The sequence below is a fragment of the Paramormyrops kingsleyae genome, chromosome 5, assembly GCF_048594095.1.
Source record: "Paramormyrops kingsleyae isolate MSU_618 chromosome 5, PKINGS_0.4, whole genome shotgun sequence".
NCBI lineage: Eukaryota > Metazoa > Chordata > Actinopteri > Osteoglossiformes > Mormyridae > Paramormyrops > Paramormyrops kingsleyae.
The window spans coordinates 40023464-40049005 of NC_132801.1; the positions used below are offsets into that span (position 1 = coordinate 40023464).

The window sequence follows — 25542 nt, forward strand, 5'->3', positions numbered from 1 at the left end:
ACACATTTGCAAAACAAACAACAGATAATGTGTAATACATTAACAACAGTTAATAATAAATTCAAAAATAATTTAAAATTCAAAATTACTCATTTCATGTTTACATGGCTGAATTCATGTTTAGTTAATGTGTTACGCTGGTTTATAGTTAAATATGGTTTGTAGTTAAAGATGAATCAACCTCGAGGAAAACAAAGGGGGAGTGAACATTGATGCAGCTAAGCAGGTCTGAAAGAGACCAGCACAGGAAACATTGAGAAACAGTCTGAATAGTTCTCATATTTCCAATCCCTTTCATGCTACTTTAAGGCATTTACAGTATTCTTATTTTTCCATTTTACAGGTTTTTAAATCACAGTTAACACATAACATTTAATTAATCCCACAAATATCAGCCTCATTCAGTGGATGCAGTTTTTAGTGGTTTTGAATGATGGAAACTATGGAACAGAATACAAGAAAATAATCAGCTCTGCCCAGAACTTTATGAGAAAAGGGGGATTTTCAAAGGCATTTGAAATGACAAGTGGGTGAATGGATGGATGAATATGACACTTCATCCATCCATTCAACAAGCTACAGGTGGATGTGGAGTGATTAAAAGTGAGTAATATTACGGAACAAGGAAGTGAGACAAAAGCTTATACTGAAATATAAACATCCGGTTTCTTGAATGATTTATATCTTGATTACCATGCATAATTGTGAAAGACTAGGCTGAGCAGTAAAGTGGCAAAGTCCACTTGAATATATATGGCAGTATGTGTACTGCCATATATATTCAAGAGGTATATATATACCTCTCAAGGAAGCTACACACATTGTGCCTTTCACATCTACAAGGGTAGAAAATAAGGGGGAGGGGGATCTATCCATCCACCCATCTTCCATACTTCTTAACCATTAAAAGTCTTGGCAAGCGTGTAGAGTAAACCAGGAAACAGGACATAGGGCAGGGTGCAGCAAGGGCAGAATGGCACTCCATCACAGGATACACAATGCTGCCGATGTGGTCACCAGGAACACCAACCTGACGAAACCTAATAAACAACTGGGGACTGAGTCGCTGTGCCTGTGATCAGAAGGTCACCAGTTCAAGTTCAGCCTTGGCAGAATAATCACATGTCCTTGGGTCCTTGAGCAAGGTCCTTAACCCCCAGCTCCACAGACACAGCTGCATGTATGTACTGTGGGTAAAGAGAGAATTTCCCCACAGGGATCAATGACATCATCAAAGTGTCATCATGATTTATTTATTTGATTTATTAAATGTGTATTGAAATGAAATATAAAACTAAAATGTTCACTGTTTTAGGAATATATTATGAGGCAGTTTTATGCTTTCATGTATAATGTAATTAAAAAATGTTCAGCAAAAAAAAGCTAGGTATGGTACATATTTTGTAGCAACTTTGTTTATTAATTTAAATTAAAAAAAAAAACAAAACAATAACTTGTTTTGTAAGTGGTTTAGTTGCCACATCACTGTGATTCACGTCACCAATTGAAGATCTTGACAGTGGTTAACATAATGAATAAGTCAGAAATAATGAAGCTGTAGTCTTAAAATGCATTGCAAAATTTCTGAGGGTAATGCTCACATGTTCTACGGCTGGAAATTCATATCCTGTTTTAATTCAGTTTTAAATAATTAAAAAAATTCTAAATATTTGAATTATTCAAAATATATTAACTGATTTTTAAACTGTGCCACATTAACATAGGTAGTAATCTGCTTACCATTTCTCTCAGAATATTTACATAGCAAAATTGTGCTCATTTAACAGAGCTTATAAGTGAAAACAAACAGCACCATCTGGAAAACGAGGAAATGGCTCAGGCGACATTCAAACATATTTCTAGTAATTAGTCTATCAATAAAAAGAATAGGACTGTTAAAATATCACCAGAAACGTTAGATGGTGCTGAACAAAAGTCCTACTTTAAGTCTCTTTCACCGACAACCACAGTCCCTCTGGTTGCCACCTATGGTGGGCTGGGGAAATGCGTGTTGAGAAGTAAAGACAATTAAAACATATATTGCACAAGAGCATTGTACTTCAGTCAGGTTCATGGTCCACCGTTGGCACAAAAAATGTAGAATATGTGACTCATAGCAGTAATACTGATGAAATATGGTTTAAATACTCTGAAAAAGCTGGGCAAGGTAACTACCCAAGACAATAATGTCTATAGTTTTTCTAAACTGATCTCACACACATTTATAAACTTTATTTTTAAAATTTTTATTTTTGTAATGTAACTAGCCATCACTCCTACTCACAGAAACAATTATTAATCTTAAAATCTATATTTACAGAGTTCAGTTTATCATAGTGGTATTATGTGGTACGAATGCCACACCAAGTGAAAACTTAATCTAAGCAAACATATTCCAGAGCAGTATGCTGATACCGAAGCTTAACACATATTGTTTGGCTTAGTATTTAAAAGGGCCAATTTATACAAGGTGAATATTTTAGTAGAGCAATTTGCTGATTGAGGAGGCTGAGACTTTGTCAGGTTTCCATTGGTTTCTACACTTAATTGACATTTTGGACAACAATGTCTGACAAATAAATGTGAAGGTTATAAGTGTTTGTGCTACAAATATAACAATGGAGGGAATTAATAATATTTATTATCATTATCATCTGACTTTCACAATTACAGTTCCAGCCCAGATATTAATCATTCCATCTAAGTAATTATTCACAGTAGAAGTCAATAGGACATTCAGTAATACGTGAGGACCATCATTTCCATCTAGTGGTCTTAAAGTGAATTGCATACATGTACTTCTTTTTTTGTTTATTTTTTGTTTATTAGGAATGTGAAGGAATTAAAATGAATATTCTGAATTGCTCAACAAATTTTAAACATTGAAACTTGAGACTGAAATTGTTCTTATAAAACACTAGATATGTAAATTAAAGTAAACAGTTTTAGAAGTTGTAAAAGTGTTATCTCTTGGCTTCTGAAAAAATTCCTCTATAATCCTGAGCACTACCTTGCGCAAGTCAACAAAATAAATTTATAAGGATAGCAAACAGAAGTGAGAGCAAATAAAAGATTATCGTCCCTGTTCATAACCATTTATTCTCTAATGTAGGTGAATGCATGAAAGAATTCCCTGAACAGAACTAACTGGCATAGCTATCACTGCTACAATACTCCACACTGTAACATGGAAGGCATACTGATTTTCCAGTATGAAGGGAAGGTGCTGTATCTCCAGCCAACATAATCAGCTGGAGAGGAAATTTGCCCTCTATGATCTCAAAGCATAACTCTAACTTGGAAATGATCATCTCCTGTTATTCTTCACAATGAGAAAAATGTGTCTTCCTTTTTGGGACATACATATATATAAGTGTAAGCTGGCCACCAACACCCTTCCATATCAACGTGTATCAAATAATATAAACATTTGTACAACAATAAATAGTGAGTAATGACATTTTGGAGGAGAGTGCCAGACAAGCAGCTACATTAACAAACTGATGCCCATCTCAAACAGAGTTTAAAGAAAGAATTTAAAAGTCACAATATGACTCCGGAGAAATGTAAAGAAAATGGGACCGATCAGGATATAATAAATATTACATAAAATTAAATAAAGTCTTTATTATATTTTATGTGTTATATTTTATTTTATTTATACTTATTACTTGTTTGTTTGTTTATTAGAGCCCACAAGCTTGGAGGGGACAGTCCAGATAATTTCCACCGATTACACTGTTAACTGTACTTAACTGTTTATTCACTTTATTCAGTCAGGAAAATCGGCTGAATTATACAGCTTAGAGAGCTGCATTCGGATGATATCAAGCCCCACCCCATCCACTTGACAGTGCCATCAGGTGGTGTTGGGGTGAGAACAGTTAATTTAAAACAACTGAAATATAATTAATATAGTAGATATAAGAATATGCATATATGAGCAGTTTCATTACCATTACCGTGGTGTTACCATCCACTCTGGAATACCATAAAGATCATCTCCATTTTGGCTGGAATTCTTTTGTTTTTTTCCCCATTACAGAGGATTACCACTGATATCCGCAGTATTAGTGCTTTTCTCATTCTGGTGTGACCCAGTGTGGTTCACAGCCCAGCTGTGGCAAACAGATTCTCTATGTCAGAGTTTGTTCATCATAATTCTACAGGCACTGCATCTTTGCATTTCATTAGGCTTCACAAATGTTTGGTTCTTACTCTGGTGATTTCAGATCAATTCATCCTTCCATCCATCCATCCATTTTCTGCTGCTTATCTAGGTCCAGGTCACAGGGGCAGAAGTTTAAGCAGGGATGCCCAGACCTCCTTCTCCCCAGCCACTCCTCCAGGGGAATCCCAAGGCATTTCCAGTTCATTTGAGAGATATTTCTCTAGCATGCCTTGGATTTGCCCCGAGGTCTCCTCCCGGTTGGACATGCCCCAAAGCACCTCCCCAGAGAGGCAGGACTTCTTTTGGAGACTACCTAAAGCTCGTGACCATAGGTAAGGGTAGGAACATAGATCAACCAGTAAATTGATAGCTTCACCTTCTGGCTTAGCTCTCTTTTCACTATGACATCCTACATGAAAATATACAGATCCTCTGGTTGATCTGCCACTCAATTCTTCCCTCACTGGTGAACAAGACCCTAAGCTACTTAAACCTCTCCACTTGAAAACCTGGAGAGAGCAATCCACCCTTTTCCAGTGTATTCTCATCCTGATCATTCCGAACATGGCAGCAAACTACATATTGGAGGTCACAGCTCGATAAAGCAAATAGGGCCGCATCATTAGCAAAAGGAAAAGACACTATCCTGAGGCCACTGAAATGGACCCTCTCCACCCCTTGGTTGTGCCTAGGAATTGTCCACAAAAGGTATGAAAAGAATCAGTGACAAAGAGCAGCCCTGATGGAGTCCAGCACCCACCAGGAACAAGTCTGACTTTTCCACCACACCAGGTACCATACTTTCTGGGAAGTACCAAAAGTACGGTACTTCAAGGTGTTGGTAAAAATTGGTACAGGTGACCAAATGACATTACAACGGGAGGCGGGTTATTTTGTACTGAATTCGAAAAATGGCTGTAGTGTATTTTAGGGCTGAACAATGTACAATATTAATACCAACATTGCATGTTATGCACATGCAATTCTTACATGACTAGTAAGCTAGATTAAGATCAGACTTTTTCTTACTTTCAGTTCTGAATTTTTTCAATTATAGCACAGGGAGATAAAGTTTTGCTAAAACATTTTTACTCTGTCATAGAAAAAAAACCTTAGCTAGCTTTGCAATTTTCATTATTATTCCTTTCATGGATTATCTAACATGTTTAAAAATCAGTTAAAAATTTACCTCCACTGCTTTTGCATAAGTGCTGCATCATAATCATTTTCATCCTTGCTGTTTAAATCACTTGTAGACGGGTTTGAGAGAAATTTATGAACTCCTTGCTTTATAAATATCCCAATATTTCTTATAACAAAATCACATTGCCAGGACAGCATACTATATGTGTGCTGTCCTAGTATATTAAACAAAATATTTTTTAAATTTCTTGTCATGCAGTTCTGATCTTTTTGTTCTTCCGACCAGATCGCAATTATTTTTTTTAGTTTGTTTATCATTGGTATCTGAGTTCATAACTGTTTTCAAGGCGGTATGTGTTTGTAGGTGTAGACTATTTGCATAACCAATCAACAAACAAACCGTTTCAAGTTCTACCTCAAAGCACCGAAGTACCAAAGAAGTACCGCAGCTGCTTTGGCGCTTTTGGTACTGATACTCGACTGTCAATGGAAGTCAATGGAAAAGGGAATGTACCAAAAGTACCACACCAAAAGTATGGTACTTGGTGCGGTGGATAGCGCCCTTATTGTCAGCAATCCAAACCAAACTCTTGCTCCGCAATATGGGTACCGAAAGGCCCATAATAGCGGACCCCATACTTCTGGAGTAACCCCCACATGACCCCCCAGAATGACACAGTTGTATGCCCTTTCCAAGTCCACAAAACACATGTAGACTGGTTGAAAAAACGCCCATGATTCTTCCAGTTTGTGAGGGTCCAGTGTTCCATGAGGAGGTAAAGAGTGCATGTGATACAGCATTTTGCCCCACCCACCACACAATGAATCACATGACAGCCTGTTTGCAGCTGATACCTCAGCACCAAACTAGGTCAGATAGAATGGAACAGTGTGAAGCTATTTCTGTTAGCTGGAGTGCCAATCCTGCCACCAACCCCCATTTTTTTTCCTGGAAGTTGGAGGACCTGCTTGCCAGGCTGGATGTAGGTTAACATCATGCCCAGGACAAAGGAACTGCAGGTTAAGAGCTTTTCTCAAGGGCCTACAGCAGGGGTGGGGAACCTGTTCCATGGAGGGCCGGTGAAGGTGTGGGTTTTTGGGATAGCCTCTCCATCAGCCAATAATCAAACAGTGGTTCTCAACTCCAATTCTTTACTTCCACTTCTGGAGACCCACTGTTATTGGCTGATTGAGAGGTCATCCCAAAAACCTGCACCCACACCAGCCCTCTATGGAACAGGTTCTCCACCCCTGGCCTACAGGATTTGAACCAGCAACCTTCGGATTGGCAGCACAGATCCCTAGCCTCAGAGCTACCACTCCACCCCAATGTCACACCTAAGAAGAAATCTGCATTGCTCCTCTTTGATTTGAGGCTCAACTAACAGACAGACCCTCCTCTTCAGGGGCCTGGCATTGACCTTCCCAGGGAGGAATACATCCTCTGGTCTCCATTCTTAAAGATTGGGACGACTATTCCAGTCTGATAATCCAAAGGCACCATTCCCAACTTCCATGCAATGTTGAGGAGGTGAGTCAGTCAAGACAGCCTAACATCCAGAGCAAACACCCCAAGGCACTTGACAAGTGTGTGGCAATCCATTACTGCATCATTTATAGAAAAAGGTGCATGAAACAGGGAAAGGAGAAGAGGAAAATAATGAATGCAAGAAGATAAGCTATAGAAACTAACACTTACAATCAGCGTTTGTTTGTTTTGGAGTGTTTTATTGACCGAGCAAAAAAAAAAGTAAACTGCATTAAATAAATTTATTACCCCACATGTGCATTCCAGGTGTATCTATTGATAAATCTGTTGAGGTATCCAGGTAGTAATTAAGGACATAGGTCAGGGAGTGTGTACATAAAAGTACCAGATTATGAAATTTTATTGCTTGCCCGAACATCAGCCAAGGTACGTCATTAAATGTTCAACAATAATTCACAAGGCAGAAAAAGGACATGGGATGACCTAAACTATTTGCATAGTGCAAGAGATAATTCTCAACCCTTTGTGAAGTATGCAGCCCATATTAAACTTGCAAACATTAACTTTAACGAGATTAATGTGCAATGTCCAGGAGCAACTTTAAGTTAGTCAGTGACTATTTGGACTGGATTGGATTACATTTTAACCTCAATTAGGGCTAGGTTTGGTGATTGATTAATATTTCCTCCTGGAGATAAAGCCTGTTCTTTGATATGTGCTGGACATTTTGGTTATACAAACTGGTAACTGTAGTGTTCGGAATGCATGTTATTTCAGTCAACTTCTTAAACCTTTGTGGCATTTTGTTGCATGCTAGTGTTTCTAGATTACTCAGACCAATATCATCTCCATTAAGCTCATCCATTCATTGCTGAGTCAAGTGTGTTTTGACCCTTCTACCAAGAAGTAATTGAAGCAGTGGTTGGAAGTATACAAAGCCCTCAATAATGTTTGGGACAAAGATACATTTTTCCTTCACTTGGCCCTGTGCTCCATAGTTTTAAATGTCAAACCAAACAATACACACTTGATTAAAGTGCATATTCTAGATTTAATATAACTATTTGCATGCATTTCAGTTTCACCATGTAGAAACTACAGAACTTTTTATACATAGCTTCCCCCATTTTAGGGCACCTTAACGTTTGGGACATAGCAATGGTAGATATATTAAAGCAGTCACATTTAGTACTTTCTGGCAGTATTGTACTGAATATCTTCCCTGGCCAGGCCTCTACTGCAGCCTTAAGTTCTCTCTTCAGTATAAGGAATACTTGCTCAATAAGATGTAATCGGGTGACTGACTTGACCATTAAAGAATTTTCTAGTTTTTTCATGTTACTTCAGCAGCATGTTTGAGAACACTGTCTAGATCAGGGTTATTCAACTCACAGTCCTCGAGGTCCGAGCACTGCTGGTTTTCCAGCCTTCCTTTACCAGTCAGTCAGGTGTGAAGCCTCTGACCAATCAGAATCAGTAATTATTAAACAACTACCTGGGAGAACTGAAAACAAGGCCTGGATTTGGAATCGAGGTCCAGAGTTGAAGAACCCTGGTCTAGATGTAGGATGAAATGCCATCTATTGAGTTTGGAGGGATTTGCTTACATTTGAGCAGATGAGATGTTCCTGCCATCAGCAGTTCCATCATCAATATCAGTAAGTGCTTCAGGGCCTGTGGCAGCCATACAGGCCCCGGCCATCACATTCTCACTGTCGGTATCATAGATGAGCTGGTATGCTTTGGATCTTGGGCAGTTCCTTTTCATCTCCACACTTTGCTCTTGCCATCACTCTGATAAAGGTTAATCTTGGTCTCTGTCCACAAGACCTATTACCAGAATTCTGCCACCTCTAAAGTACTTTTTGGCAAACTATATTCTGGCCATACTGTTTTTGTGGCTAACTAGTGGTTTCCATCTTGCACTGTAGCCTCTATATTTGACTAATGATGAAATTAAACATGAGTAACCGCAAACACCTGTGAAAGCCAAATGTCCCAGAAATGGGGAGCCGCCTAAAATGTGCTGTGTCTATATGGTAAAACCGAACTGTAGGCAAATACCCTTAAAGTCTAGAATGGGCACTTTAAATCACACGTAGATTATTAAATTAGAAAATTAAAAATATGGAGTACAGAGGTAAATCAAAAACATTTCTTTGCAAAACAATATGGAGGGCAATATGGAGGGAAAATTGCATCAGGTGGGTAACATTTTCTCTAAAACGAGGAGTCCACACACTTTTTACACACCGAATGCAGGAATCTGCCTCACCAAAATAATGAGCTCCTCTTTCACTTAAATCATAAAAAGTAAAGATGTGATGTCCATGTGGGTGACTTCAGATTTAATCTGTCACAGTAATACGAACTGCCGAGGCACAGACATGTATATACAAAAGCTACACACAATCCGCCAGAAAAGTACAGTGTAAGTCATAAAAACATTATTTCACATACGAACAGTAAAGTTTCTCTTTAATGGTAAGCACAAGTACATAGTAGAGCCTTAAATGGTAAATGCATGAAGAAAATTGATCATCCAGAAACCTGCTCTTCACACATTTCGGCACTGGTAGGTTATAAAGGGAGGCAAAAACAGCATGAGAGGTGTTGATAGTTTATTCTTCCTAATCACTTATAAATTTCATCCAACAGGTACAGCCCTGCAAATCATGTCACGAGAATCTAGAATAAAATAAGCAAGTAGCAAAAAGATAAAAGGGACAAAAACATCTGCTAAAAATTTGGTGGCACAGTGATAACCAGCAAAAGTCCTACAAAACCTCTCATATCATGCATATCTGAGAAAGAAAAAAAACACATTAGTGTTTTTGAACATTTTTGTAAACAAAACTGGTCTAAATAATATTAAAATAGAAAGTCAAAAAAACTATGCGAATACACACTGCAACACTGCTTCGTGTTAATGCTTTACAGACCAAAGCATACTTTAAACAAATCCATTCATATTCCATTCCATTACTGTAAACACTGTTTACATAAAAAAGGTGTAATATGGATATACAATATGCCAAGTTCATACTACAGTATTTTTGCTACAAACATGAATGTGTGTCCCTGGTTAGGCTTTAACAGTGATATGAGGTATATAATAGGCGATCCTAAATTCTTTTTTTTTTCTTTTTTTTTTTTTTTTTGAGTGGTCAAATCTGTTTTCCCAATGACATTAACGGGCTTGACAAGCCCAGCTGTGTCCGTTTGGAGACCGGGGTATGGAGACGGCCATTCCACAGGGAAAATTCTGCATTTCAAAGACAGTCAACCATCAACACTGGAAGACCAAATCATGGTCATGGTTATAACCTGTACAAAATCAGCTTGTGAATCAACATTTATTTATTTTTTTTTAACTCATTTATAAAAGGTAAACAAGACTAAATAAAAGTCTGCTGACAAACATATTCTAACCTCTAAAGATTCCCAGGCTATTTTAAATTAACCACAGGCTCATCTGGGCATCTGCTTAGTAGTCTGGGGTATCAACTTTAGCTCAGAGGTAGGACTCAAACACGAAAACCGGGTGCCACTTAATTGACAAAAATGACCATGAAAACATATTCCTGTCCCTTATTTCCAAATAGATTTTTACACTTTATAAACTGGCCCAGATCCTGTTCATAAATTTTACCCACTTAGCATTCAAGTGACACCTGCACAGAAATACCACTACACACTAAAGCAGAAGTTAAGGCTGGGCGCCACTTCTCTAACCAGCATGGCAAATAAAGTTACTCTCCAACTTCATCCATCATCACTCGGTACAGCTTTCCCCCCATTTTATAATAAAGCATTAAAAGTGCTTGTTGGGTGAGAGTGGCAGATACCTAGCAGGCTGCTCAGTGGGTAATGAGGGACCCAGCACCTTCTTCACTATCCTATATCGCTACTATTGCTGACAGGGTATTTCCTCAAGAAGGCAAAATCTCGCCTGTCCAGACATCCACTGGGTCTGTGTACATATGGGCTCAGGTGGGACTGATCGTCACTAGACCAAAGGGGCCAAAATACAATACAATACAATTCTGCGCTTTTCCTTTTCACTGACCACAGAGTTCCCTGGTAGAATAATAAAAAATTAAGTCAGATGGCCCTTGCTGAACAAAATGTGACTGCTTCACATTGACCAAAGAGTACCATGATCTCTAAATGACTAGGTGGAAGGGCTGTCAGTTTAACATGGGCCAGTTCAATTACTGGCTGCATTCATTTCTGAAAGGGCAAAACATTTCACAAAGCTTCTCTGTAGTTTTAAACACACACCTCTAAGATGACTGTTTACCACTTCTTATAATAAATTCTCCTTAGTACACGTTTTTCCTGAGTAATACTTTCAATTCTTGTAACAGGCATTTTTTTGCTATTTCAAATCTGGGCTATTCCCTGCCATCATGTTTATTATTACTAATAATAATTATTAATTATTATACAATTGTTGATTGCTAAAACACAAAGGTTCATGGAAAAATAAGCTAGTATTCAGCTACCCTCTATTTTAATCTATTTAACGTAACAACCATACCTACTGCTATTACCACTACTACTACTACTACACTAAAGAAATCGACTAAATAGGTTTTAAAAAATTAAAATTGCATTGGAGGGAGGCCATCATCCTTTCCTGGTGGGATATTGTATAAACATTTATTGGCAGTGTAATTAAAACAACCTTGCTTAAAAAAATATTAATAACAATAGTAAAATAATAAAAAAAAAACCTCCAACTAGGTCCATCTATCTCAGACCTTACCTGTAACTTTGGCTTGTTGGGGTCTTAGATCCTGTACTAACTGGCTCATTGACATCAGCTAACAAACTAGTGTACCCTGAGAATTCTGACACAGGAGTCCTAATTCTGTGCTCAGTCTCTCCGCTGGAATCACTGCTGAAAGCCAGAGGGACTCTGCCACCTGATTTGAACCCAAAGGCCTGGGCAAAATTCTCAATCTGATAGGGGCCCCGAACATCCAGACCCTTGGACGTGTCCAACGAGGTCAGGTCCGGTGATGCAAGCTGGTAGCTGGAAGAAGCAGTGCTTCTCTTGGGCTGCTGCCCCTTCTGACTAGATAACTCTGGAGTGGTGATCTGGTAGGTGGGTGAGTGCTGCTTCTCTATCTGTTCAGTGAGCTCCTGGGAGGGTGTCAGCTGCTGGTGGGGAGACTCCAGGCTGCTCAGGTGGAAGCTGGGCTGGCCTGAGCCCGCCAACATCCCAAAATGGGACTTTGGCAAGGAAGAAGAAAGGGTTGAGGTAATAGACGGGCCAAAGCTGCACTCTAAGGGGGAAGTAGTGTAGACCTGTTTCTCAGAGAAAAGGGAGCTGCCAGGCTGGCCGCTGCTGGAGACCAGGCTGGGGAAAGGCCCACCTGGGCCAAGGGGGAAGGTGTTGCTGTGGCTGGTTCGCTCCAGGGCCTGCAGTAAGAACTTGGAGTATTCATGCATGCTGACAGTCTTATCCCCAGAGGAGGTGGGGGAGTCCTCCTCCTGGCCCAGTTCAGGGGTGCCCGCAGAGGGGTGAAGCTCCACATGCTGGTCACTAAGGTCGAAGGGGACATCGTGGGAGCCATCAGGCTTCTGAGAATAGTGGTCTAGCAGGCTCTGGAGCACTTCATCTGGAATGCCCGACTTGTCATGCTTGATGTCGCCACTAATCGGCGAGTCTAGAAGATTCAAGGGCGTCTCACTGTCCATCACACCCTGGATCACTGTCTGTTGTGAGGGCATGTGCACCACGTTTGACCCGTAATCGCCACCACTACTGCTATTAACCGCATGCAGGTACCGCCTCTTCTTCAGAAACTGCATGGCGTCGTCATAGTTGCTGCTGGTTGGGCCCTGTTTGACCCCAGAGCCCTGCAGGAGCCCTATGTGGTCCATACCTGAACTGCCAGCAAGGTCCATGGAGTCACCTTTTTGAGACAGCAGCTTCTGCCCATGAGGACTGCTGGAGGACTCAAGGGAAACCAGACCTTTGTCGGTGCCCTTCCGTCCAACCTTCTTAAAGAGAAGCTTGGGAGCACGACCATGTTGGTCGTGCATATTGGGGCTGGGTAAGTTGCTGTTTGAGGACACCGTAGGGACCTCGACTGCATAGTCCTGGAGGCCAAGACCCCCAGCCATCTGTGTGTCACCAGTTTTCTTCTTCTTGCGCTCTCCCGCTTCACTGGCATTTTTGGACCTCACCCTTTTGCGGCCAGAAACGCTGCCATTTCCCTGAGTGATAGAGTAGCTGCTGGAACCAGCCTCACCAACCCCGAGGTCCAACATCCCAGGCTCCAGCCCTTTTTTTATGGCTTCTCCACAGGTTCTTTTGTGCTTAAGTAATCGATCGGTTCTGGAGAAATACTGAAGAGAACAGCAAAAAAGAAAAAGAAAAACACACATCAGACAATACAGAACCACATTACATTATCCACTAATTTGAGAACAAGGTCCCCCCCAATTAAGGAGGGGATCAATTAAACCAATAAGAACTCTTTCTGGAAACAAACCACCATTTGCTAACCTGTTGGCAGGTGTCACATTTATATGGCTTTTCTCCACTGTGAGTTCTCTTGTGCCTCTCCATGTGGTACTTCTGAATAAAGCGCATGTTACACTGATCACAGCTGAAGGGCTTCTCGCCTGCAAAAGGAACCACGGGGGAAGTTAAAGCCGGATGCCGCAAAAGAACACTAGAGATGGAATGACACCAAGGGCTCTCAGGTAGGGCTGCACTATATAAAATTTCAGCATTTTCATCGCGATGTGCACATGCGCAACAATCGCATCGCAAGACATGCTAAGTCAAGTGAATTAAATTAAATCAAACTACAACTTTTTTCTGCCTGGTACAAAAGGAAAACTTGCAGTTATTTTCCATGACTAATGCACAAGTCAATCTGATAACATTTTACCCTGATTTAAAGGTTTTGGATACACCAAGTTTGTTGCTAGTGAGCATAACGCAGGCTCTACACGTACAGCAGACCATCAGTCACAATTAGAGCTGGGCAATAAACGATAATACCAACATCGCATGTTATGCACATACAATTCTCACATCATGTGATCAGCTGTGTTGAGATCAGGCTTTTTCATACAGTCCGAAAATTATCTATCACTACAGTATTTTTATAAACAACATTATTTTGAAATAAAGCCCATGTATCTTGAAACCTTGGAAATAAGATTTGGCGAGTGGCATAGGACACAAAACACAGCAAGTTTTGCAATTTAAAATATTGTTCCTTTATATTAATTACATTATAGATGATCTATCACATTTTAAAACATTTATCTCCGAGCCAATCCTTTTTCATCCTTGCTGATTAAATCACTCATATCTGAAATATTCCAATATCGTGCAGCCCTATTCTTAGGGATAGCTACTCAGAGCTTGCGTTACTATGAGGAGTCAGACGACTGAACAAATCTCAAATCTCACCGCTGTGTATCTTTTCATGCCGCTGAAGAAGGTACTTCTGGATGAAGCTCATGTTGCACTGGCTACATCTGAAAGGCCGCTCACCTGTGCAGTCAAAAATACCACATTCCAATTTCCACATTAAATTACAGGAAAGGAGTGACGAGAATCTATAGAAAGATTCAGATAATCAACCACTGGGTGTTAAAGCTGAAAGAAAAGCAGAAAATAACAGCTAGTTCATTGATATTTTCCACCGCACACACTATGGCATAACAGGTGTGATTATTGTACAATATAGAATTACTGTTTTCATAATACACCACTAGGAACGCACTTCTTAGGAAGTCTTCCAATATCGAGGAGTTAAAATGGATAAAATGGTTATTAGGGAGGAAAAGTATTCCTACCTTACACTAGTCCAAAACAAATCACAGGGTGAATATCTCATCTTTAAGAAGTTACCAGGATTCACATTTAGAGACAGACACCATGATAATTTAAAAGCATCTCCAAAAATCTGAACCATGAAAAATGGATGCCATTATTAAACAATGGCATCCATCATCCATTTCTGAATATTTGCCCAGCATGAAGTTTGATGATTCAGTAAAATCCATTTATAACAGACTTCAAGGGACCTGGCAAAACAGTCCGTTATATCCAGAGTTCCTGTATGACCAGAACACAACTAGAGGACACCATTTACTCATGCCACACCCCAGCAGACACACTTGTGGTATAGATTATTATATTGTATATGTCGTAATCCAACTTTACCTGACCAGATGCATGACTATTTATAATCCCGACTACGTACGTATCCGCGCTGGATATCACTGGCACGCCACGCACCTTGTTGGCGAAGCCTGTATGTCCGTTATAGCAAACAAAACTACAGCTAAAAGCGGCCCTGGGGACCAAATTGTTTGTCCATTATAAGTGAAATTCCGTTATATTCGAGTCCACTATATCCAATGCTTTTTCTGCATGTTCTTAAAGGCGCACGGCCAGGAACAGTGGACCTCGTTTATTATAGACGATATTCCGTTATAAGCAAATCCACTGTGACGGGATTTTACTAGGGATGTAATGCTACACTCAACCCACAATTCACGATTCTGAGTTCACGATACGATTTTCTCACAATTTTTTAGCAGAATAAGCTGCAAACAAATTTATTCAAAAATATTCCTTTATATTTCTAAACTGTGCAAAATGTGTGCTCTTCTTATCAGTACAACTGAAATTGAATAAAATACTGGTTTAAAAAAAATCCCAAATCAAAATAAGTAAAAAAAAAAAAAAAAAAAAAAAATCTTCAAATAAACTAAGGCTTGCATGTGCAGCTTTTTAGCATGGTTTGCCCTTTTAATAATCTTCGCTCAGCTCACTGTGATGCTGGTGGACATGCTGAAGCATGTTCATTGTGCTATGTGTATGTTATCAGTCTTTTACAATTTGCACGCAGTTTTTGTCTTGTCTGTACTTTTCTCCCTGTTTTCGTTTGTGATTACCGGAAAGCTAAAATGCTGCCAAACAGGCGATATAACATCGGGTGGTGATTCCATCCATCCATTTTCTGAAACCGCTTAATCTCAACTGTGGTCGCGGGGGGGACCGGAGACTACCATGGGAACAATGGGTGCAAACGGGAACCAACCTACCAGTCGCCAACACACCACTGCGCACACACACTCACATTCACAACTACAGGACCAATTTAGACTCACCAATCAACCTATCCTGCATGTTTTTGGACCGTGGGAAGAAACAGGAGCCCCCGGCGAAAACGGGGAGAGCATGCAAACTCCACACAGAAAGGACCTGGAACTGAAAGCAGGACCTTCTTGCTGTGAGGCAGCAGCGCTAACCGCTGCACCACCGTGCCGCTCGGCCATGCGTCCTCAATTTCGAATTCGCTCGCCATCTTGCGTCCGATGTCGACGTGACTACAGTGATATCTGACATCGAACTGACGTTGTGAAATCAAATGTAATATTACAGCAGTTTTTTCTGTTAAAGTACTGTGAAGTACTCCTAAAGTAGTGATTCATTTTCCACATCACCCAGTTTAAATCGTCATACATTTACATCGATTTTGAACAGATTCGCGATTCGTTACATGCCTAGATTTTACTGTACTTCATTGTACAGTACATTGATGATGTACTGTAATATAGCGAAGATGAAGGCTAAAGCAGCAGGCGGCACAGGGAGCTCCTTACCTGTGTGAATGAGCACGTGTCTGCGCAAGTGATAGGAACTCCTAAAGGCTGCATTGCAGTGCTCGCAGATGTGCGGCTTGGAGTTGGGGGACAAGGCTCCACCCTCACCATCCAGCATCGACTGCAGCCATGACATGTGAAGAACAGAAGTTGAGAGAACTGCACAGTCAGGACAAATCACCAACGCGGACCGAGCACAGCACCGTAGCCATACCTTTGACGAGTCCCCGCGTTTCCTCCTGGCTTTACCCTCCAATTCTTCACCATTGGACTTCCGACCTCTTCTGCCAGACGACTCTTTTTGATCTTTTGCAAGTCTACCTGATAGCTGTTAAAGGCCAAACAGAAGATGGGGGAAAAAATAAGACATCCAATAACAACCAGAGCATTACCAGAACATAAGGCAAACTATGGGAGAGAAATTTTGGTGTCACTGCTGTCCAAGGCATATTCTAAATAGAAGCAGCTCTTTCCTAAGGCCTGACTATGGCAGTTGGCACATTGGTGCTAACCCGATCAGTCAAAAGGACATACACCCATGAAGAGCAGAAAGACTTTAAACCTATTAAGCAGCATCACTCACTTCAGACAGTTTTGTTTTAAGCAAGAGACAATGAACAAACAGTGAACAAATTCATATTAGTGAAGCAGTTCTCAGGGATTCCAATTCCAAGATATTTAATGGTAACCTCTGAAATTATATCATTGGTTGATGTTGAGTAGTCTCTATATTTAGGAGTTTTACAAGGCTAAAGTGCATGGCCCAGTGGCAAGGCGACTGGTTACCACTCAAATTAACCAACTTTAAAAAAAAATAATTAAGAAAATCTCATCTGACACCTAATTGAGAGGATAACCCAGAAGGCACAAATGGCTCATTTACTGACTGCCTTGGGCCTTACATTGCTGAGGCTGAGATCATGCACCAACAGGTTCTGGTGGCCACCTAGAGACATCTCCAGCAGCTCGGTGCTCTTTCCCATGCCACTGCCATAGTGGGCCATACGGTAGTCATGCTCAGTCATCTTCTCTTGCTTAATGCCCATGGAGTGTATGAAGCTGCCGCTGTGGTCAGGCGAGTTGCGCTCCTTCTTCAGGATCATTTCCTGTGGCAGGTCCTGCATGACGGACTGCGCTGCCAGGCGTGTGAAGCTGGTGACAGGTGGCAGGTGGCTGAACATGAGCATGCTGGGTGCAAAGTTGGGCTCCATTCCCCCGTTTCGCAGGAACTCGTTGCTCAGCTTGTCTTGGATAATACTCATGGTGATTTGTGGTCAGGATAACTACCAGGAGCTACCAAAGGAACAACAACCTGGAGCAAAGGAGAAAGTGGAAGAACAAAAAGATCCCTGTTAATACAAGCAGCTGTTAAAGCTGAGTGACATACCATGCATGCACAATAACCACCTGGGATTCAGATGACAGGCGAAACATTTGGCCAAAGGCCAGTTTTTTTGGTACGATACAGACATTTATGCCCACAAATTAGGCAGATTAGTAGTACAGCTAAAATATTAATGAGATATTGTGATGCCCAAAAGTATAAATTTGGCATATTCTTACATTTAATTATCATGTCAGACTTTAAACTGCAAAAAGTACCGCCACACAACAGACATCTTTTTACCTTGGTTATCCACAAGATCTCCTCTTTTAAAAGATGCCGTGGCTGCCGAGCTTCACCGCCACTTCAGTGTGTATCGCACTGAAGTATACCAAACCATAGTATACAAAACCATAGTATACACCAAACCAGTATGTGATGTGCGCCGCTAACCAAATTTAATCAACATAAAGAAATGCCAAGTTTATACTAACTTATGGGTTCAGATTGTGTACTACTAATCTTCTTATACTGTGGGCATAAGTAAACGTTGGTATAGTATCGAAAAGCTGGTGTCTGGGCAAATGTTTCGCCCGTCATCTTGAACAATCAGGAAAACCATACAAGCAGTCTTTCTGGCCTGGTTACCATGAACCCTACAGCACTTATCCCACTCCTATGGCTCAAACGCACCCATCTTATGGTCCACATGACAGCCCAGTATGGCGTTACCCATCCTCATGTTAGTGCATCACTTCCATAAAGTTATTTAAAATATGAGAAGAAATCATTGCTCAGTAAGAAATGGTTTGTATTGTAAAACTCCATAACATTTTAAATTCATAAATATGTAAATATCAAATTGCTTGGATTAATTACAAGCTACTGTTTGTATGAAAGCAAAACCGAGTTGTATTATTGTTAGATGGATGTATTAGAAAAAATAATCAGATTTGAGTGATATAATGGTTTAAAAAAAGTTCTCAAACTGATGCTCATGATTCTCAGATTAAATATATGTCCCTACGTAAGCCATGAGAGAAATAAATGTTCAAGTATGACAAGCAAATATATGTTTTCCCTATGATGTTGTGGGGTTTCCTCCAGGTTCTCTGGTTTTCACCCACAATCCAAAAACACACCAAGGTGAACTGGAATTATTAAACCGTCCGCAAGTGTGAATGTGTGTGGGTGCCTTGGGATAAGCTGGTGCTACATCCTGGGTTGTTCCCTGCCATGTGCCCCTTGCTTCAGGGATAGGCTTCAAACCTCAGTGACCCTGCACAGGCCAAGCAGGTATATAACACATGGATTTATGGAAACAATCTAAGCAAACCACAAATACGTTAAGATGGACACTTATAGTATTGACATTAGTATTTGAACTATGATTTTTCAAAGCTATGCCAGAATTTGCCAGAAATTACTTTAAAACAACCACATTCTTTACAGCCAGCAATATTTTACCTGTGACAATTATTTATATGTTTAACTTTTCAAACACAGTAAGGATACCTTTTATTACTAGTACTTTGACCAAACTAATCAGTTTAGTTTTATTTATATAAAAAGACAGCTTGAGTAATTAAGCCAAATATCGAATGAAGCAATAACTGTATGCCCAATTCTTGGAATTGGAAACATTTAAAATATAAACCAAACTATCAAAGACACATACTCTCACACACACACACACACAATTTAATACACGAGGTGCCAAAGAGACTTGCCATGAATCAATGCAATTTTGTAGTGAAATTTGATACACATTGATAAAACTTTTAGTCCATCTATTTAAAATTTCAAAATACAGCAACCTACACAGCCTAAAAGCAACTACTAAAACTAGTCCGCGAGTAATCTGATCGCATGTATCTGCAGATCAGTCGAGCTCACGCAGCATTCCTGCGACCATTTGGTTTGGCTTAATGGTAATTCTGATGTTCCCATTGTACTACTTGCTATGTGACCGGCTAGCTAGAAAACGTGCAATTAGCAGCAACTAACCTGTCTAGCTAATCACATTTCAAGAAAAGGAAACTAAAGTATTTGTCTACTCTTCCAAGAAAATAATTTTAAATGATATAATATGGGGTTGGAAAGTATATTGTCAGACAATTCAGTCATCCACATCTATCACGCAGCTCGACAATGTAAAACCTTTCAGTCAAACAAAGTGAGTGACGATTCACAATTACATCGTACACTGGCTAACAAAAAATACACAATCTGAGACAATCTACATAGTCATGTATTCCAAATAGCATAAATGCTGTTGGTGGGGGAGAGATTTAAAAAAAAAAACAAAAAAAACCATTCAACCGAATGGAGGAAGCATGTAATTTACAGATGCTTTATAGCTATATAGCACATATCCTGCCAACTAACGAGCAAAATCTGCGATATAAAGCATAAAATGCCGATACTTCTCTACGTATAATTGCATTCCCAGCAACGAAAAACACTATAAAATAAATTTTAAAAACACTGATTTCGTGGTTAATTAATGCAAGTAAACCTTATATCGCCCAAAATAAATGTTAAGCTCGCTTCGCGGCATTACCGAAGCCGCCAACGCCGAACAGCAAAGCCCATCCAGGACAAACGGCCCTCGGCACACAATCGAAACAATGATGCTGAACCCCGGTGGCATTCTGCTATACCGACGCTAGTTAGCTTCCCCGCTACTGCGCTGCGCTTTGTCGCATCTCTCCCCGTCTTTATTCGACCGTTTCACCGCATTCCTCTTCAGCTCAAGTCACCATATTTTCACTTTTTATAACACGCTTACCGGTACATGACCATCGTCTGCTTTTTATATTCGTAGTCGTTCTCCTCACCCGTTCCTTTGAGTCTTTTAAAGCCCAAACATTGTTCTCCTGCGGTCGCGAGTGTCCGCCATCTTGTCTCTGCGCGGGGGATTGTGGGTATATCGACGGGTCCTGAGAGGAGACAGACGAGAAAGCACCGTGATGCACTGCACGGTCAGCTGCAGTCAGGCGCCGTGCGCCGAACGGCTCACCATCACAGTAACCTTAACAATAGTGCTCAAGCTAACTGCGCTTATTTACCTCTCACTATCCTTTCATTGCAAAAAACGAAATGTATTGTAATTCATGAAATTACCGTTGAAGGTATTTGGTTATTGTTATTGCCGTTACTAATATGACCTAGTATTTAAGAACAATAGAAAGCACATTTGTTATTACTGAGGTCATTGTCGCTACTAATGCTTCATAAACGCAACAGAATAATTCATGTAACAAAGAATAAACATAAATATGGGGTAAATTAATTAGTAATGTAGGGCAATGCGCTGTGGGACAGCTAAGTCCAAACGGTTTTTAAGCCTGGATAGATAAATCCATTTTGTTATTGCATAAATGAAGAGTAATTAAACATTTTCCGAAATACTCCCCGTGCCACGCGCAAGTGAGGCTAAGTTAGCTGAGATAAGGAGATTAAATGCGTGGCTAAAAGGATGGTGTAGGAAAGAGGGGTTTAGGTTTATGGGGCACTGGAGGACCTTCTGGAACAGGTGGGACCTGTTCAAGCCGGATGGGTTGCATCTGAACCGGAGGGGAACCAGTGTACTGGGAAGGCGTATTTGTAGAGTAGTTGAGGAATGTTTAAACTAGGGACTGGGGGGGCAGGGAGGTTAGTTAAGTATGTAACTGGGGGGAAACGGAAAGCCCAAAAAAATCATATTATAAGTAGGCACTGTAATAAGCCTACCCTTTGTTGTCTGTATTTAAACGCCAGGAGTATTAGGAATAAAATTCATGATTTAGAGGCTCTTATCTCATCGGACTCTTATGATATTATAGCAATAACTGAAACGTGGTTGAGTGATAAGGATGGACAAGAATATAATATGGATGGTTACACATTGTTCCGTAAAGACCGTATAGGTAAGAAGGGAGGTGGTGTTGCAGTATATGTAAAGGAAATCTTGCAGGCAAGGGAGCTTACTGATATAAGTAAAAGTACGGAAGCTATATGGGTAAAATTAGATGCTACAAACTCAAATAGCCTAATTGTCGGTGTTTGTTACAGAGCACCCAATGTAGCTGCTGAGGAAAGCAGATTGTTATACAGTGATATTAGGATTATGAGCAATAAAAATGATGTGGTAGTTATGGGTGATTTTAATCTACCGGGGATACAGTGGGACATTGTTGCTGGCTCTTCTGAAAATGAACTTGAGATGGTGGAATTAGTACAGGATTGTTTTTTTACTCAGTTTGTTAACACCCCTACCAGGGGAGATGCCATTCTTGATCTTGTTTTGTCTAATAACCAGGACAGGATTGGTAAATTAGATGTTTTAGAACCACTTGACAGTAGCGATCATAACATGGTTAAATTTGAGGTTAAGTTTAGTGCCCGAAGAGCAAAGTCCAAATCAAAAATATATAATGTTAGGAAGGCTAACTTCAATTGTATGAGATTAAAACTAGAAACCGTGAACTGGATGGAGTTAAATAACAAAACTGTTGAAGAGGCATGGGAATTTTTTAAAAGCACATTATTGCAAGTACAAGAGGACTTCATACCTGTTTCTAGCAAGAATAAATCTAGGAAATTGCAACCTAGGTGGTTTAATAGGGACATAAAGTATAAAGTAAGGAGGAAAAGGGCTTTGTTCCAGAGATGGAAAATAACTGATGATGACATAATAAAGCAAGAGTATCTAAATCTACAGGCTGAATTAAAAAATGACATTAGACGAGCTAAAAGGAATGTCGAAAGGAAGATCGCATTGGAGGCTAAGGATGACGTTAAAAGTTTCTTCCAGTATTTTAACTCTAAAAGAGCTCTAAAAGCTGAAATTACTAATCTGCAGGATAGTAAGGGTCTTATAATTGAAAACGACATTGACATAGTAAATGAGTTCAATGATAGTTTTGCACGGGTATTCACTGTCGAGGACACTAGTAACTTACCAGTTCTTATTACTAATTCAACATCGTCTATAACTAATATATATATAACTGAAGCTGATGTTTTGCAAAGCCTAGCTAAGCTCAAAATAAATAAATCACAGGGCCCTGATGGCATCTTACCTATAGTGTTAAAAGAGATGAGGGATATTATTTGCCGACCCTTAACATTACTGTTTCAAAAATCCTTATCTGAAGGTGTGGTACCTTCTGATTGGAAGCATGCCAACATAACGCCCATTTTCAAAAAAGGGGATAGAAGTAATTTGTCAAACTATAGGCCAATCAGTCTAACTTGTATAACTGATAAAGTTATGGAGGCTATAATCAAAGAGAAAATGGTAGATTACCTGGACTCAAATAACATTTTGAGGGATAGCCAGCATGGATTTAGGAGAGGTAGATCCTGTTTAACAAATCTGTTGGAGTTTTTTGAGGAAGCTACTCAGGAAGTTGATGATAAGAAGGCCTATGATGTCATCTATTTAGATTTCCAAAAGGCTTTTGATGTTGTTCCCCACAAGAGGCTCTCACTTAAACTCAAAGCGACAGGTATTTTAGGAACTGTAGCGACTTGGATTGATAACTGGTTAACGGATAGGAAGCAGCGAGTAGTTATAAGAGGCTCGATGTCACAGTGGGCCTGCGTTCATAGTGGGGTACCGCAGGGTTCAATTTTAGGACCACTTTTGTTCCTAATTTACATAAATGATATAGACACCAATATATACAGTAAACTGGTGAAATTTGCAGATGACACCAAGGTGGGTGGTGTAGCAGATACTGAACTAGCGGCTCAGCAGCTACAGCGGGATCTTAATTTAATTAGTGACTGGGCTGACACCTGGCAGATGAAATTTAACATAGACAAATGTAAGGTACTCCATGTAGGGAGCAGAAATATAAAGTACAGGTATTTTATGGGACCTACTGAAATAAAGGTAGCTGATTATGAGAAAGACCTTGGTGTGTATGTTGATGCTTCCATGTCTCATTCTCGCCAGTGTGGGGAAGCAATAAAAAAGGCCAATAGGATGTTGGGGTACATCTCCAGGTGTGTGGAGTTTAAGTCAAGGGAGGTAATGCTAAGATTATACAATTCCTTGGTGAGACCTCACCTAGAATATTGTGTACAGGTTTGGTCACCATATCTTAAAAAGGACATAGCGGCCTTAGAAAAGGTGCAGCGTAGGGCCACAAGAATGATTCCTGGTCTTAGAGGAATGTCATACGAGGAAAGGTTATTTGAGCTAAATCTGTTCAGCCTCAAGCAAAGGAGACTGAGGGGGGACATGATCCAGGTCTATAAGATTCTAACAGGTTTGGATGCTGTTCAACCGAATAGTTACTTCAGCATTAGTTCAAATACAAGAACTCGTGGCCATAGGTGGAAATTAGCGGGAGAACATTTCAAACTGGATTTAAGGAAGCACTTCTTTACACAGCGTGTAGTCAGAGTATGGAATAGTCTTCCTGATAACGTAGTGCAAGCTGAATCCTTGGGTTCCTTTAAATCAGAGCTAGATAAGATTTTAACAACTCTGAGCTATTAGTTAAGTTCTCCCCAAGCGAGCTCGATGGGCCGAATGGCCTCCTCTCGTTTGTATAGTTCTTATGTTCTTATGTTCTTATGTTCTTATTTTGATTTATTTGGCCTTATGTAACAGTTTGAGTGTCTCATACTCACCTTGTTCACTCATGATATTCATCCAATATATCTTCCAATTCTTCTTCTTCCATTATAATGCATTCAGCTTGTATACCTGCTTGTCTTGTTCTTGGTTGCAGGGGTCTGGAGCCTATCCTGGAAGCTACAGACACAAGGCAGGGAATAACCCAGGACAACAACAACCCATCACAGGGCCCACCCACAATAATAATAATAATAATAATAAATTTTATTTATATAGCACTTTTCATACATTTCTTTGTAACTCAAAGTGCTTTACAGGGAGCAGACAAACAAATAAAAAAGAACAGTAAAAACTAGCAATAAAGACATAATAATACTAATCTAAAAAATGACAGTAATTTACAAATCTATAGTAATAGAAAATAATAAAAATAATAAGAAGGTCTAGCAATGACAAATCAGCCAACCACTGAATGCAAAATCAGCCCTGCCCAAAACACAACCAGCCCACTGAGGGGAGAGGGGTGTCGACCCCATCCAGCCCCCCCCCCCCCCCCCCATCAAGTCTCACAAGCCCATAGCCCACAAAACGAAGCCACCGAGCAGGCCCAGACCCCACACGCTACCACACCAACCGGTACAGCACACCACGAGATCAGAACACCTGGCACAGCCAACCCCGCACGGCCAAAACAGCCCCCTATATCGACCAGAACCCAACCCGAGCCCCATCCCGCCACACACCACACCAATCAATGTGGAAGCGCGTTGAATCCACGCCCGGCCAGCAGCCCAGCCCCAAAAACACGGACCTGCGGAGATCGATGAGATAGAACGACGCCAGACAGGACAGACCCCCACCCCCCACCAGAGGACCAGCCAAACCCCAGGAGCTACCGACCCCGCACCGAAGAGAATCCACAAGGCACCCTCCAACCAACACAGGAACACCCAATGATGGGCCGACCCGACATACCACGACCCAAAGACAGCAACACTTAAAACAAAAACAATCAATCAGAACAAGACATAAAAAGTGATACAAATAAGACAAATATAAAACAGTGAGTTCTAACTAAAAGCCAGAGTATAAAAGTGTGTTTTTAGCTGCTTTTTAAAGATATTGAGGGAAGAGTCCTGACGAATATTTATGGGCAGCTTGTTCCAAGTCTTAGGAGCATAAAAACA

General features: G+C 40.3%; 1 protein-coding gene across 3 annotated transcripts; it reads right to left on the bottom strand.

Moving 5' to 3' along the window:
* Positions 1-9136: 9136 nt before the first annotated feature.
* znf281b (zinc finger protein 281b) lies at positions 9137-20765 on the bottom strand. Of its 3 annotated transcripts, none has more exons than XM_023802433.2 (7): positions 20619-20765; positions 17357-17766; positions 16669-16782; positions 16455-16575; positions 14248-14340; positions 13327-13445; positions 9137-13166 (listed from the first exon to the last, which is right to left on the bottom strand). In XM_023802433.2, the coding sequence occupies exons 2-7, from the start codon at positions 17714-17716 to the stop codon at positions 11571-11573; spliced, it is 2403 nt and encodes an 800-aa protein (XP_023658201.1). In that variant the 5' UTR covers positions 17717-17766; positions 20619-20765; the 3' UTR covers positions 9137-11570. The 3 variants fall into 3 exon arrangements, with proteins under 3 accessions (XP_023658201.1, XP_023658200.1, XP_023658202.1); XM_023802432.2 differs by having other exon boundaries at positions 20570-20764; XM_023802434.2 differs by having other exon boundaries at positions 9265-13166; positions 14248-14331; positions 20570-20763.
* Positions 20766-25542: the final 4777 nt, after the last annotated feature.